Source organism: Geotrypetes seraphini, chromosome 1 (assembly GCF_902459505.1).
Source record: "Geotrypetes seraphini chromosome 1, aGeoSer1.1, whole genome shotgun sequence".
In the NCBI taxonomy this organism is placed as follows: domain Eukaryota; kingdom Metazoa; phylum Chordata; class Amphibia; order Gymnophiona; family Dermophiidae; genus Geotrypetes; species Geotrypetes seraphini.
The window spans coordinates 450,183,123-450,200,117 of NC_047084.1; the positions used below are offsets into that span (position 1 = coordinate 450,183,123).

Below are 16,995 nucleotides of genomic sequence, written 5' to 3' on the forward strand. Positions count from 1 at the left end.
TCAGGAGACACCCTGCCAGTCAGGTTTTCAGGATATCTGCAATGAGCATGCATAAGATAGATTTACATACAATGGAGGCAGTGCATGCAAATTTATTTCATAGATCTTCATGATGGATATCTTGAAAACCTGACTGACTGGGTATGTTCCCAGGACTGCATTGAGAACCCATGTTCTAGAACTTCCTGTCTACTGATAAAAGGTTTGTTTTGTGTGCTTTATTTATACCTTTGAGGTATCTGAATGTCTATCATAATCCTCCCTCTCCCTCCTAAGTTTCATTTCACAGATTTTTTGGTATAAACCCTGTACCTGTTTGGCAATTTTCAACCCTTCTCTGGCCACCTCTACTCTTACTATACCAGTGGTTCTCATCCCAGTCCTCAGGACACACCCAGCCAGAGCTTTCAGGATCTCCACAATGAATATGCATGAGAGAGATTTGCATACAATGGAGGCTGTTTCATGCATATTTGTGGTGGATATCCTGAAAACCTGACTGGCTGTGTGTTCGGAGGACTGAGTTGAGGTTCTCTGCGCTATAGCATTTAGAGATGAACTACAGTACTGTGTCCACTTTTGGAGGGAAAGAGAGATATTCACAGCAGAAAAAAGGAGGGACAATATATCTGGGTGCTCAGGTCATTAATGAGTACTGTGAATAACAATTTTCCTATCCACCCTAGTGTTTGTTTGGCTCAGCACTCTTCCAGCTTTGTGTGGGCAGTGTGCAGGGATTATAAACGTGTTTGCATTATTTTGTCTTCTGGAATGCATTTATATATAAGCAAAGTGGATGGATAGAGGCTCCCATCCTGGCTTGGCGCCTTTTCTGACTCACTGTTCTGCTCTCCCCTTCTGCGCCAACAGCCGGAGAATCTGCTCTATGCCACTCCCTTTGAGGATTCCAAAATCATGATCAGTGACTTTGGCCTATCCAAGATTGAAGACAGTGGTGTCATGGCAACTGCTTGCGGCACTCCTGGCTATGTGGGTGAGAGACGTGGAGTGGGTAGGAGGGAAGAAGAAACTGCTATAGCTCATGCTAAAGTCTGGTCTTGGTAGGAAGTAAAAGCAGCAAGCAGACTGTAACAGTGGGGGGCGCTATAGAGCAGGACTGAGGTGTCTTGGCAGAGCTGTGCAGTGGAGGGTCTCAGTATTGGAACCGCAGGAGAATTTGCTGGGGGAAAAAATAAGGTGTGTGTGGTGGGGGTCTCTGTACTTCAGTAGCTTGGGGAGTGGGTTGCTGTAGGACAAGAGTGAGATACATTGACAAAGCTGTGTACGGTGGGGGAGGGGGTCTCTATATTCAATAGTTTAGGGGGATTCATTGGCAGAGCTGTGTGTGGGGGTTTTAGTACTGGAATAGTAGGAGATGTTATAGGATAGGAGTATGTTTCCTTGGCAGAGTTGTGTGTTTTGTGGGTAGGGGGAAAGGGTCAGCAGTAGAACAGCAGGGGTTCTATAGGGAAAACTGAGGGTCACTGACAGAGCCATGCACGCAGGGAAGATACTAATACCCTCTTCCTCTTGCCATCTTCTACCCTCCTGCTCAGCCCCTGAGCTCCTGGAACAGAAGCCGTATGGTAAAGCCGTGGATATCTGGGCTATGGGAGTAATTTCCTACATCTTGTGAGTACCTATTCCTGCTGTTCTTGGTTCAGAAGGTTACCTTACAGTCTCCCCTTCTCTCTCTTCATATACTGCCCTGTCTCACCCCCTTCCCAGGCTCTGCGGATATCCCCCCTTCTATGATGAAAATGATTCCGAGTTATTCAACCAGATCCTGAAGGCCGAGTATGAGTTTGATTCCCCGTACTGGGATGACATTTCTGACTCTGGTAAGGAGCCACCGAAAGATCAGAAAAGTATTGTAAGACATGAGAGCTTTGGTTTTTCCCACATCGCAATCTGAGAGGGAGAGGGGAGGGCTGAGTTAATTATTTGTATTTTATTTATATAACTTTTGGGATTTATTAACCACCTCTATGAAGATATTCACCCAAGGTGGTATACAGCAGGTACAAATTGACATGAACTTACAATTGTTAACGGTACACTCCTCCCTCAGTATTCGCGGGGGTTAGGGGCAGAGCCGGCCTGCGAATATGGAAAAATTTGCAAATAACTTTTGGGCCGTCTCTGACCCACCCCCGCCTCCCTCCTGCGTCCCGGACCTTACCTGGTGGTCTAGCGGTGACGAGGGGCAGAAGCGATCTTTCTACACTCCTGCCCCGTACAGAGCCATCATCAAAATGGCTACCATTTCCCGTTGTAGTCTCGAGACTACAACGGGAACTCACGGCAGCCATTTTGATGACGGCTTGTCACGGGGCAGGAGCGTAGGAAGATTGCTCCTGCCCCCACGTCACCACTAGACCACCAGGTAAGGTATGTGCACGGCCAGGTGGTCGGCATGCAGCACGATGTGGCGAGTGGCGCTGCGGACCTACACTTGCACGTTCAGGGGCTTGAGGTGCGGGGGCAACCAGAGCTGCATCCGCCAGTCTGCAGGCTCTCCTCCACCATCATTTGCTGGCTTGCTTCAAGTTTAAGGTGCAGAGCCATGGCAGAAGGGCGCAGGGCTGGGGTGAGCAACAGGGCACCTTCTCCTCCAGATCCTCCTGTAACTTTGATCGCAGCCCGAGCTCTCCGGCTGCTTGTCCGTGTAGGAAGATCACTCCCGGAAAGGAATGGGGAGGTCGGGGATAGAGCAGTTCACTAGGGAGGGGGGGGTCCTGGGCCGAATAGCCGGATTTGCAGATACTGAAACCACAACTATGGAGGGAGGAGTGTATAAACAATAGTAAAATGACTAAATATAAAGATAAGTGCAATCAATGAGATACACTTGGAAACGGCAAATTGAAACCTAGTAATATAATTCAAAACAATCTGTATTTCAGGAAACAGGTGAAAGCCTGGTTCTTCTCACAAGCCTTTAATACATAGGGTGACTGACTATACACTCATTCGGTACCTGAACTAATATACTACCCACACCGTAACTTAGATCAGGCCCTTGTATCTTGTTTAACTGTACAAAGAGCTCGTGTTGAGTTTCACCACTCATCTATTTATCTCAAATGACTTTGTACAACCCATTCTGTCCACATCTATATATTTGCACTAGGCCCCTTGGTTATATGGTAAGATGTATTTCAGAAAAGCATTAGTATCATATCTATGTCATTTGAATGTTGTCTGTATTATACTGACGTTTATCATATGTATGTTATATGTTTTTGCTGCAGTGATGTTAGGTATATATATTTTTGATACTGTTTCATGACAGTCCTATTACGTACTACGTTTCAGTTTTTTGTTTTCAAGTTTACCTCATTTACTCCCCACCCCCTTTTATGAAGCCGCGTTAGGCTTTTTTCTTGCTGGCCTCGGCGATATTAGCTCCGACGCTCATAGGAATGCTATGAACATTCTTGGCCTTGCGGCCTAGAATCCTGGCCCTTGGAGCTACTTTTTTGTTAAAATTTCCAGCAAAATGTTTTATTTCCTATCAAAATAAAAAATTTATTTTTTTTTTTGAGTCTAAACAGTTATTAGATTTTTTAGGACCAAAAGAAGGGTTGGTTTCTTAGTCCATAGCCTGACTATCGGCTGTAGGGTGGATAACCATTGCCATTACTCTAATTTAGAATAATTTGTTCAGTTTAATTGAAATGTATTTCCTTTCTTGAATCCAATATTTGTGGACTAAATAGCTGATTGTATTTCTAATATACACTTAGGTGTATTTATATGTTAACTTTTTTTTCCTTTTTGTATATTCTGATCCTTTGTCAAGATTGTTATGCTTGATGAAAATATAAAAGGTATAAATAAATAAATAATAAAAAAAGGAGTGCTATGAACATCGGAGCTAATACCGCTAAAGCTGGCGAAAAAAAGCCTATCATGGCTTCGTAAAGGGGGGGGGAGGTATTGTATTTATGTTTATATGTGGTTATTTTTATTATTGTCATGTTAACAAAACTGTAAGTTTTATGTAAAACTGTACCTTCTGTACACTGCTTTGGGTGAATCGCTTCATAAAGGCGGTTAATAAAACCCAGTAAATAAATACACATGTAATATCACAGTAAAACAATCACATATCAGAAATGTGATTAATGTAATCAGATTACAAATGGTAATCATAATAGGCATAATTAGAACTGTGTTGACAGACAGTAAGCCCAGGGGATTCTCCTTCTGTTCCGTAGAACTGGAAGAAATTGGTCTTTGGTGCTGGAGTTTTTCTAGGCTGCAGGCAGTCCAACCAATTGGAAAGATTAGGTGGTTGCCTAGGGCAGTAGCTTCTCAGAAAAGAGCAACAGTCAAAGCAAATACATTATCATCAGCACATACTTTAACCTGCATTTTAATGGGATTTTTCTGTGTTCATGATTGTTGACTTCAGTTATCAAAATCTCGAGGGGATGTTGCAGCCTAAAAGTCAAACAGTTAATTGAGGGGGTGGGTAAAAGGCTTAAGGTTTGTCTAGGACATCCAGTACCCTTGCACTGACTCTGGCTACAGGAATTCTATCTGTTTCTTACACTTACAAATCTAATTCTCTTACCTCCTTCTTCTCCTATGGCTTCTGCCTCTTTTTGTCTTTTCTCTCTCTCTCTCCCTCCCTTTCTGCATCTTTTCAGCCAAAGACTTTATCCGCCACTTGCTGGAACGGGACCCAGAGAAGCGTCTTTCATGTGAGCAGGCCCTGCAGCATCCATGGTGAGTTCACATTCTTGTTGGGATAGGATGAAGAAGGTGAGCTTGTGGCAAGTTGTGTAAAAAGATGAGATTCCCCTTACCTTTTGAAACCAAACACCAAAAGGCTATAAATAATAGTATTTGTCCTAATGTGTGTTTTTTTAAACTGTATTTTAGTCAGTAGATGGTTTAACATTTTTGTACACCGCTTTTTTTCCTTCTCTTCCTATATTTTAAGTTCTTGTAAACCGTGCCGAGCTCCACATCCATGGAGATGATGTGGTATATAAACTTAAGGTTTAGTTTAGTTTAGTTTAGTTTAGGAACTCAATTTCTCCATCCCGTCCCCACGAGTTTTGTCACTGTCCCTGTCCCCGTCCCATTCCTGTAAGCTCTGCCTTAACCTCACAAGCCTCGAACACTTATGATTTTAAAGTGTTTGAGGCTTGTGCAGATGAAGATGGAGCTTACAGGAATGGGACAGGGGCAGGAATAGAACTCACAGGGATAGGACAGGAAAATGAGTTCCTATGGGGAAAATTTATCCCTGTATCATTCTCTAATAAATAATCATGCACTGGGCTTCTCTTTCCAAAAGGGAACACGCAAATGAGCAGTAGGCTGTCAGGAGATCAGAGATCTGGAGCCATGAGGTAGGGGGTTTAAATTCTTAAATTTAGAACAGAATTGAATTAAGCTCTCTTAAATCAACTCAGATGAAAAGTATGACTAGAAATCATGTTCATGCTGTGAAAACACTTACCCCCTCTTCTATTAAACTGCGCTAGCAGTTTGTAGCGCAGAGAGCCGCGCTGAATGGCCCGCACTGCTCCCGACGCTCATAGGAACTCAATGAGCGTCGGGAGCAGCGCGGACCATTCAGTGCGGCTAGCCGCACTAGAAACTGCTATCGCAGTTTCATAAAAGGAGGCCTTAGTTTCAGGACCCTCCCAAAACACCCAATTGCCTGAAAAATAAACCCCTAAATTTAGAAGCTCTGATATTTAAAAAGGGTTTATCTGGTTATGTGTATTAGATTCATGATATATGCTGCCTTTCTGTGGTACAGCTAAAGTATTTTACATATTATATGTACATACAGGTACCTTCTCTGGGGCAGTGGAGGGTTAAGTGACTTGCCCAGAGTCACTAGGAGCTGAACCCAGTTCCCCCAGGTTCTCAGCCCACTGCATTAACCATTAGGCTACTCCTATTTTCGATGACTCTTTTCTTTTCAGGCAGCTTCTTGTGATAAAGAGTTTGTAAATCTGTTAGCTCTGTCTCCTACCAGCAGTTCAGGAAATTACTGAAAACCTAGTTATTTAAGAAATTTTTGTAATTTCTAGGTCATTTGTTTTTATTGTCATTGTTTCAATTTTCATTTGTAAACCGCATAGAACTCCGAAGGTACTGCGGTATATAAATACATTTTTATGTTATGTTTGGCATAGCAGGCTTAACCACTGGACTGGGTAAGGCTCTGGTTTAGGGCACCAATGATAAAGAGTGCCAAAATCCCCATCACCTAGTCTAATGCTTAAGCCTTGTCTTCCCCTTCTTCCCTGTAGGCCGGCATTTTCCCTCTCTCCTCACTGTCTTTGGACCAGCAAGCATCTCTCCCCTTCTCTTCCCCCACCCCCAGCTCCTTCCCTGCAGATCCAGCATTGCTCCTTTTCCCTTCCGTTCTGCAGTCTTGTAAACTGTGTGCACTGTCAACAGCAGCAGTCTTCAGTCTGACCCTGGATCTTCTCTTTGCTGTGCCTACAAGAAATTGCATCACAGGAGGTGGGATGCAGAAGAGAGAAGACCCGACCCTTTGCTGAAGGCTGTTCCTGCTGCTGGTGTTCTGCACAGTATACAGAATCATGGGGGGAGGAGGGTGCACAGGGAGAGAGGAGAAGGAGCTAATGATGCCAACACACAGGGAGGGGGGAGATGCTGGACTGAGGGAAGGAGGGAGGGAAAGATGCTGGACCTACAAGGAGGGAGACAAGATGCTGAATTAAGTTGACAGGGTGCCAAAGTCCCTTGAACTGGCCTAGAATCTTAGGCCTTAGCACATCATACGCTGACTTCAGAAGATCACTGAAGATCCGTCTCTTCAACACCAGCTAGTTTTTCCTCTACCAATTGTAACCCCTGAAAGCCCATCTGCTTCCTTTTCCCTTCCCCTTTCGACGTATTTTGCTGTAACGATCTCTTACCCTCATTGTACATATCTTTCTGTAAACAGTGCTGATCTCTTGTATCTTGTTCACTTTGTAATACCCTGTATCATATTGTAAATATCCTCCAATATCTTACCCATATTGTAATATCCTGTATCTTATTCACTTTGTAATTATCTTCCAGTAAACAGCTCTGATCTCTTGTACCTTGTTCTGAACCCTTCGTTATGTAACTTAGACATCTTGCTCCAATGCTAATGTTTTTTCAGATCCCCAGTTCCAAAGCTTGTTTTCTTGTTCTAAACATATGTATCTTGTTGTAAACATTTGTCTCTAGCTGTAAACACTGCACTCTCTCTCGGAACGACTCCCATTGTAAACCACTTTGAACTTAGGGTATAGCGGTATATAAGAAATAAAATTATTATTATTATTATTATACTCTATTTTAGTAAAAAAAACCTGTTGGAAAAAAATATGTTTTCAATTTCTTTTTAAAAAGTAGGATAATAATTATTTCACAGCAAAGCAATCCACATGTAAGTAGATTGTAACCTCACCTTATTAAGTCTGCTGTGAAGAATGCAGCCCCCTAGAGGTATCATACCTACTCAACAACTTGTGCGACTAGCTGGAACCTTCCAGTTTTAGAGCACTAAAAACTAAACTAAACAATTTATAATGAATTCTATATTCAATTGATAACAAATGATGTTCCTCTAAAAGTGGGAAAATATGATTGGTAGATTTCTTATTCATCAGCAGTCTCAGCTGTGTTCTGTACTAACTGTCATCTCATCAATTGGTAGTTTGGAAGGCCACAGGAAAGACTATTGCAGGGTGAATGTACGAGCATGGATGGACACCACTTTTGAATCCTTAGGGCTCCTTTTACAAAGGCGCGCTAGTGGGGTTAATGCGTGCGACTTTTCATCACGCGCTAACCCCCGCGCTGGCCAAAAACTACCGCCTTTGTAAAAGGAGCCCTTAGTACTGACAGCAGGCTCATCTGTCCCACCCTAGGAACCTGGGACTGCTCTGATACATCCCATTTGTCAAGACTACCAGTCCTGTTGCATAAGCAGGAAAGATTAGGTTCCTACCTTGCTAATCTTCTTTCTTGTAAACAAGAATGGTAGTCTTGACACTTGCTCTGTCAGATGTATGAAGAAGCGAACCGGGAAGCACAGGGTTGGATACGTTGGTTTGAACCAAAAGAAGTGCAAGAAGAGCCTGGAAAACCTAAACATGTATACTCTAGAGGAGAGGAGGGACAGGGGAGATATGATACAGACATTTAAGTACTTGAAAGGTATTAATATAGAAGCAAATCTTTTCCAGAGAAGGGAAAATGGTAAAACTTGAGGTTGCAGGGAGGAAGACTTAGGAGTAATGTTAGGAAATTATTTTTCATGGAGAGGGTAGTGGATGCCTGGAATGCCCTCTTGAGGAAAGTGGTGGGGAGGAAAATGGTGATGGAATTAAAAAAACATGGGATAAACACAGAGTATTTCTAATTAGAAAACAAATGGTATAAATTAAAGAACTAAGGTTGGTATTGGACAGACTTGTACAGTTTGTGACCCATATAACATAGTAACATAGTAGATGACGGCAGATAAAGACCCGAATGGTCCATCCAGTCTGCCCAACCTGATTCAATTTAAATTTTTTTTTTTTTTTTCTTTCTTAGCTATTTCTGGGCGAGAATCCAAAGCTTTACCCGGTACTGTGCTTGGGTTCCAACTGCTGAAATCTCTGTTAAGACTTACTCCAGCCCATCTACACCCTCCCAGCCATTGAAGCCCTCCCCTGCCCATCCTCCTCCAAACGGCCATACACAGACGCAGACCATACAAGTCTGCCCAGTAACTGGCCTAGTTCAATCTTTAATATTATTTTCTGATTCTAAATCTGTGTTCATCCCACGCTTCTTTGAACTCAGTCACAGTTTTACTCTCCACCACCTCTCTCGGGAGCGCATTCCAGGCATCCACCACCCTCTCCGTAAAGTAGAATTTCCTAACATTGCCCCTGAATCTACCACCCCTCAACCTCAAATTATGTCCTCTGGTTTTACCATTTTCCTTTCTCTGGAAAAGATTTTGTTCTACGTTAATACCCTTTAAGTATTTGAACGTCTGAATCATATCTCCCCTGTCTCTCCTTTCCTCTAGGGTATACATATTCAGGGCTTCCAGTCTCTCCTCAGACGTCTTCTGGCGCAAGCCTCCTATCATTTTCGTCGCCCTCCTCTGGACCGCCTCAAGTCTTCTTACGTCTTTCGCCAGATACGGTCTCCAAAACTGAACACAATACTCCAAGTGGGGCCTCACCAATGACCTGTACAGGGGCATCAACACCTTCTTCCTTCTACTGACTACGCCTCTCTTTATACAGCCCAGAATCCTTCTGGCAGCAGCCACTGCCTTGTCACACTGTTTTTTTCGCCTTTAGATCTTCGGACACTATCACCCCAAGGTCCCTCTCCCCGTCCGTGCATATCAGCTTCTCTCCTCCCAGCATATACGGTTCCTTCCTATTATTAATCCCCAAATGCATTACTCTGCATTTCTTTGCATTGAATTTTAGTTGCCAGGCATTAGACCATTCCTCTAACTTTTGCAGATCCTTTTTCATATTTTCCACTCCCTCTTCGGTGTCTACTCTGTTACAAATCTTGGTATCATCTGCAAAAAGGCACACTTTTCCTTCTAACCCTTCAGCAATGTCACTTACATACATATTGAACAGGATTGACCCCAGCACCGAACCCTGAGGGACTCCACTAGTCACCTTTCCTTCCTTCGAGCGACTTCCATTAACCACCACCCTCTGGCGTCTGTCCGACAGCCAGTTTCTGACCCAGTTCACCACTTTGGGTCCTAACTTCAGCCCTTCAAGTTTGTTCAACAGCCTCCTATGAGGAACTGTATCAAAGGCTTTGCTGAAATCCAAGTAAATTACATCTAGCATATGTCCTCGATCCAGCTCTCTGGTCACCCAATCAAAAAATTCAATCAGGTTCGTTTGGCACGATTTACCTTTTGTAAAGCCATGTTGCCTCGGATCCTGTAACCCATTAGATTCAAGGAAATACACTATCCTTTCTTTCAGCAATACTTCCATTATTTTTCCAACAACTGAAGTGAGGCTCACCGGCCTGTAGTTTCCTGCTTCATCCCTGTGACCACTTTTATGAATAGGGACCACATCCGCTCTCCTCCAATCCCCAGGAATCACTCCCGTCTCCAGAGATTTGTTGAACAAGTCTTTAATAGGACTTGCCAGAACCTCTCTGAGCTCCCTTAATATCCTGGGATGGATCCCGTCTGGTCCCATCGCTTTGTCCACCTTCAGTTTTTCAAGTTGCTCATAAACACCCTCCTCCGTGAACGGCGTAGAATCTACTCCATTTTCTCGTGTAACTTTGCCAGACAATCTCGGTCCTTCTCCAGGATTTTCTTCTGTGAACACAGAACAGAAGTATTTGTTTAGCACATTTGCTTTCTCCTCATCACTCTCCACATATTTGTTCCCAGCATCTTTTAGCCTAGCAATTCCATTTTTTATCTTCCTCCTTTCACTAATATATCAGAAAAAATTTTTATCTCCCTTTTTTACATTTTTAGCCATTTGTTCTTCCGCCTGTGCCTTCGCCAAACGTATCTCTCTCTTGGCTTCTTTCAGTTTCACCCTGTAGTCCTTTCTGCTCTCCTCTTCTTGGGTTTTTTTATATTTCATGAACGCCAACTCTTTCGCCTTTATTTTCTCAGCCACTAGGTTGGAGAACCATATCGGCTTCCTTTTTCTCTTGTTTTTATTGATTTTCTTCACATAAAGGTCCGTAGCCATTTTTATCGCTCCTTTCAGCTTAGACCACTGTCTTTCCACTTCTCTTATGTCCATATATGGTGATTCAGTGTAGGATGGACTGGGGAGGGCATCAATGGGAACTCCACTAATTTGGAATATGAGGACATTACTGGCCAGACTTTACGGTAGATATCCTGCAAACCACAGGATGGTTGGATAGGCTGAAGTGAGCTTAGATGGCAATTTCAACAGTTGGTACCTAGGACAATACCAGGTGGACTTTAGTCTATGACCCAGAAATATCAAAGAAGAGACAAGTTAATTTAATCATGTATTTAATGAGAATAACTAAGCAGACTGGATGGACCATTCAGATCTTTATCTGCTGTCATTTACTTAGGGCTAGATTCACTAAGCAAACCAATTGGTTTGCGACCCGATTTCCCTCCGATCCGATTCACTAATCTCTGTCCTGATCATCGTCTGCGCATGCAAATGAGGGGGAACGGCATTCAAATGTAGGCAGGCAGCGATTCACTAACCAAAAACTGCAACACCGAATGGGCTGGCCAATCAGCAAACAAGTGACTGCTGGGGACCAGTCGTTCACTGCTTTCCGACTGCATCTCCTGCTCTCTGCCCCAACTTTCCTGCTCTCTGCCCTGACTTTCCAGCTCTCTTCTCCTGCTCTTTCTGCCCCAAGCACCGCCCTACTTCTGCCCCAACTTTCCAGCTGTCTGCCCTCGACTCTCCTGCTCTCTGTCCTGAGTGCTGCCCTGCTTCTGCCGCGACACTCCTGTGCTCTCTGCCCCCGACTCTCCTGCTCTCTCTGCCCAAGCTTCCCTGCTTCTGCCCCTGACTCTCCTGCTCTCTCTGCCCCAAGTGCTGACCTGCTTCTGCCCCAGCCTTCCCCCGCAGTGTGAGCCCATGGTTTTAACCTGCGGGTTTAAAGTGGGTTAAAACCATGGGCTCACTGGGCTCGCAAAAGTTAAAAGTAAAAAAAGAATTTAAAAAAAAAAGGTCTCTGCTCTCTGAGCTTTACTCCTCTAATCATCAGGCCACTCCTCCACTCTGTTTATTTATTATGGTGTTGTATATTATATTTTTATTAACTTGCCATAAAATGCTTTCAGTCACTTTTTTGGCAAATAAAGTGGTCTGTAAATGTTTTAAAATTTTTGAGGTAAATAAAGCATTTATTGTGCTTTGGCACCATCTTCTGGCAAATATGATTCCAGAATAGAAATACTGTAATTGGAATCTATGAGTGTGTGAATGTATGTTTTTGAGCCCAATTTTCTGCCTCTCTTTACAACTTTGCACCCCTCTCTCTTTAGTGATACAGTTTCTTGCCTGATTTTCAGACAGGCAAATGTATGACAAGTTTACTCATTGCATGTATACCATCTAACAAAATTCTTCAAATAAATGAATAAATAATATCTTTCCTGTCCTCTCTATTTCTCTGGCAGGATTTCTGGTGATACAGCTCTGGAAAGAGATATTCATGGCTCAGTCAGTGAGCAGATCCAGAAGAACTTTGCACGAAGCCAGTGGAAGGTGAGGAGAAAAAAAGGAGCAGCTGTTAGGGAGGAGCCAAGATGGTGAACCATATGGGTGTGTGAGTGACTGCTCCTGCTTGGTGGTTTATTTTTCCCCTTTGTTTCCTGATAGTGTTGCTTACAATGGATTGCTTGATTCCAGCACAACCACGATAGATACCAATGAATTTGTCCCTGTTCCCACGGGATCTCGATATCCCTATCCCATCTCCACAAGTTCTGTCCCTGTCCCATTCCTACAAGCTCTACCTTAACTGCACAAGCCTCAAACACAATTTTAAAGTGTTTGAAGCTTGTGCAGATGAGGACAGAGCTTGCAGGAATGGGGAAGGACAGGACGGGGACAGAGAGATCCTTTAGGGATGGGGGAAATTTGTCCCCTTGTCATTCTGGAGCACTCTTCAGCAGGGCTTGGGGTATCATCGAGTTCCAGTGGTTCCTCTATCCTGCCCTAATCCATATACTTCCCAAATGATGACTTCAGAATACCTCAGCAGCCAAAAGAGATTGAGGGAGAGAGATGTTGAGGGCAGGTGATCAGGTCATGTTTTCTGTGCTCTGGATGATTCTCCTGTTGGACCTGGGAATGAGCAATTCTAAGCACTAGAAGCAGGCAGAAGAGCGGGGAGCTTATGGCTGGTGCTATTTCTTTGAATAAAGCTTCAAGTCTCAGGTCCTAGTGGCTGAGAACTGGAATTGGCTAGACTCGAGGACAGGAGGCAGCCCCAGAGTTGAGAGGGTATTTCTAAAACTAAAGTTATTCTTTATGACTCTCTTTTTATGGGACTTCTGAGTTCATAAAGCGAACAGTGGCTAAACTTAGTGAGCAAGATGAGAGAGTTCGAAGGGTGTGTTTGAAATTTGGGAATTCAGCTGATTGTGATCCAGAAGACTGGGGCTGCCTTTAAGGACAGTTTGACCTTACATTTCAAATTACAGTAAAACCTTGGTTTGCAAGTGTTTTGCAAGACAAGCAAAACATTTGATTAAATTTTAACTTGATATACAAGCAATGTCTTGCAACATGAGTACATACAGTATACACGCGTCAGATCATCACAACTGAGCTGATGGTTCTTCTCTCTCTGACGCTGCGGGAGTGTAGTGACCGTTCTAAATGAGCAAGGTCATGCAATACAAGTACATATAGTATTTTGTATTAAAATTTTTGGGTTGTGGAAGAAATCGTCTGAGTTTCCATTATTTCCTAAGGGAAAGTTTACTTTGATATACAAGTGATTTGGATTACAAGTATAGTTCTGGAATGAATTATGCTCACAAACCAAGGTTTTACTGTAGAGGCCTTTGAAAATCTGAATAGAAGCAGGATTTGAGACTAATAAATTCTCCCAAGTTGAGGTTTTTGGCCCACAGTGAACTGTGGCTTATGTGTTTGGGAGATACCGTATTTTTCACTCTATAAGAAGCAATTTGCAAGAACTGACCGCAGCCAATCGGGGAGCAGCGCCAGACCAGGCAGGAACGTGAATAGCACATGCCTGCCTCCTGCGCCGCTCTGCCTGAACTGATGAAGAGCCGTCTGGCGAAGGAGACAGGCAGGAGCAGGGAAAGCTCCAACGGACTTCAAAAAAAGGTACCGGGGGTGCTGCCTACGGGGGGGGGGGGGGTACTCGCTCCATACGACACACCCTTATTTCCACCCCCTTTTTGGGGATGGAAAAAGTGTGTCTTATAGAGCGAAAAATACGGTATTTAAAAAAAATAGAAAACCAGAGAGAGTTGCTCTTTCTACACTGTATTATATCCTGAAAACAGAACGTGAGGTGGAAGGAGCTGTGTGGACTCTGGCCTCACTGGAGTCATTTTCTGATAAGATCTCAGGCAGAGGTGATTGCTGTTTTGTGTGAGTAGTCTGATAAGTCTCTCTCTTATTAAAGATTATGTTTTAAATTTAGAAACATTCTTATTTCTGTAAACAAAGGATGACTACATTCCCTGATACAGCAAAGAGCAGACAGGTTCAGAGTTACCGTAAGCCTTTCTTCAGCTTCAGCTGCATGTGGTGACTTTAGGTGACATTTTGTTTCTCCAGTTTCCCTAGTTGCACCTTTCTGGATCCACTGCACGTGGAATCATTTCTTGCAAGTAACAGTGTTACTTAGTTTTCTTCTTCTATTTCTTGAAAGAGTTACTCAGTCTTGAGTTAGAAGAGTTAAATAGGATTTATTTCTTTTTGTCTTCTTCTTTTAAATACAGTGGTGCCTCGAATAAAGAACGCCTCGCACAGCGAACGCTGCACACAACGAACTTCATGTCATGATTCATACAACGAACTTCGTTTCACACAACGAAGTCGCCCGAGCTTCCACGATCGCTGCCGATGTATTGCATCCTTCCGCGCAGGCACTGCAGGCAGTCGTTAGTCACTGCGCTTAATGCGTTTCACATAACGAACTTTTCGCATAACAAACTTGCTCCTGGAACGAATTAAGTTCGTTGTGTGAGGCACCACTGTAATCTATAATTTACTTTCTTAGTTGAATCTTTCTCGTTTTATATGGGATAGGGACTGATGGTTATGATTTTTTCTTTATTACTATATATATTTGAATATACCATATTTTTCGCTCCATAAGACGCACCTGACCATAAGATACACCTTAGATTTAGAAGAGGAAAACAAGAAAAAAAATTCTGAATCAAATTCTCTCTGCCAAGCTCAGCACCCTATCCCCCCCTCCCTGCCAGGCTCTGTACCCTGTCCCCTCTCTGGTGGTCCAGTGGTAGGCCGGGACAGGGCAGGCAGGCCTAGTGGCTGGCAGGCAGGCGGGCCTCTCCCCCCAGGCAGGCAGGGACCACCCCCCTTACCTTAATTCCTCAATGCAGTTTGATCAGAGCTGTCATAAGAAATTGCTCCACATTTCTGAGAGAGCTGCCTAGGATTGGGGCAGCCAAAGAGCTGGAGCTGATGGCTCCTCTGTGGTTGAGGACATGCTGGGGCACCGGCCTCTCCAGGGGCAGCACCGGCAGCTGGTAACATACGGTACTTCCATTGAACAGGTCTCCAAGCGAAGACCCAACCTGCAACTCCCCGCCAGAGGAATTAAGGTAAGGGGGGGGGTATTCACTCCATAAGACCCATCCTTATTTCCAACCACTTTTTGGGGTGGAAAAAGTGCGTCTTATGGACCGAAAAATACGGTCAATCCATCCTAATATAAACCAAGATAACATTTACCCCCCTCTTTGTATGGGAAAAATGTTAACTCGAATATAAACTGAGGGTTTATATTCCAACATTCTTTCCCTTCACTTCCCCTCATGGTAGCCTTCCTCCTTCTCCACCACCACTCCAACTGGAAGAGCTTCCGCTTACTTCCTCCTTCCTTTCCTCACCCCACCCCACCCTGAAGTCTCCTCCAGGGCTGGAGCCATATGGTAGCCCTATTTAGGGCCTACCATACCATCTTGGTGGTCTAGTGACACATTGGAGCAGGAGTGATTATCATTTGTTCCTACCTATGCTATCTCTAGTAAAAATGGCTGCTGCAACTTCCAGTGACTGTTTTGCAAAATTGCTTCTGGAGGTCGCAGTAGCTACTTTGGGACTGGAGCCAATACGGGCAGAATGTGCTCCTCCACAGGCTGGCTCCAGTCTCAAAATGGCTGCCACGACCTCCAGAGTCCATGTTATTCCCATGTTATTTTCTAGTGTCTATTTCAACCTCAGTCCTTCTACACCAGCATTCTTCAAAGCAAAGCTTGCGGGCCAGTGGTTGTGGCCATTCATACTCTGATTCTTATGTGAGCCAAGGATAATGAAGCCATTGTGACATCACTGATGTGATTGGCTCTTAGGCACTGGTGGAATGAGGCACTATGACATCACAATATCTGCTCTGGATACCAGAGACTGTCATTCTGTAGTGTCTATCTCAACCTCAGTCCTTCTACACCAGCATTCTTCAAAGCAAAGCTTGCGGGTCAGTGTTTGTGACCATTCATACTCTGATTTTTCCCTCTCTCTTTAAAGAATGACATGAAGATGGTTTCCCGCGGTTATCCATGGGGACGGGAACGGTGATGAATTTTGTCACCGTGTCATTCTCTACTAGGTAGCATGTAATGAAGCTACTAAGTAGTAAATTTAAAACAAATCAGAGAAAATGTTTCTTCACGCAACATACTACTACTGTTTATGACTTCCACAGCATGTAATTAAACTCTGGAATTTGCTGACACAGAATGTGGTAGTTCATGGCCCTCCAACATTGGTTTTGGCTGAAAAGCCATTAAGATAAGTGTTGCTGTTCTTTTTCAAAATATATACATTGATGAATTGATTTTAGGTTTTGATACCACAATTAAATCAAAAAAGGAACATTTTTAAAATAAATGATAGAGTTGAGCCCTTAGTGAGTTATTAGTTTATATATTAAATAAATATTTGAGGCATATGGTTAGGAAGGAGGTTTTGAAGTAAATGATTATATCACATGCATTCAGGATGAAGACTTGAAATAACATCCATGTTATAAGAGGACTCTTTACTGAGAACAGTGCATTTTTTATGATACTTCACCCTCCCAATAGATTTCCTTGGGGGTGAGTTTTTTTGCTATTAAAATAGGGCATCATTTGAATGATAAAAAAAATAGTGGGTCGTTAGAAGTGGTATACTAACTATAAAAGAGAAGTGAAACACTTATGTGTAAAAAAATTTTTTTCTTAAAGCAGGTATTGATTGATGATACTCATGTGTGGGTTGGATA

The 16,995-nt window shown here is 43.4% G+C and overlaps 1 protein-coding gene across 4 annotated transcripts in view; it reads left to right on the forward strand.

Annotated features, from left to right (window-relative positions):
- Window positions 1-16,995, forward strand: part of PNCK (pregnancy up-regulated nonubiquitous CaM kinase) — a 267,950-nt gene that overhangs the window by 231,601 nt on the left and 19,354 nt on the right. For all 4 annotated transcript variants that reach the window (XM_033921036.1, XM_033921019.1, XM_033921044.1 and 1 more), the window contains 5 exons: window positions 871-994; window positions 1,557-1,632; window positions 1,729-1,841; window positions 4,659-4,737; window positions 12,173-12,260. In XM_033921036.1, coding sequence (XP_033776927.1) covers window positions 871-994; window positions 1,557-1,632; window positions 1,729-1,841; window positions 4,659-4,737; window positions 12,173-12,260 — 480 coding nt within the window. The remainder of the gene's footprint in view (window positions 1-870; window positions 995-1,556; window positions 1,633-1,728; window positions 1,842-4,658; window positions 4,738-12,172; window positions 12,261-16,995) is intronic.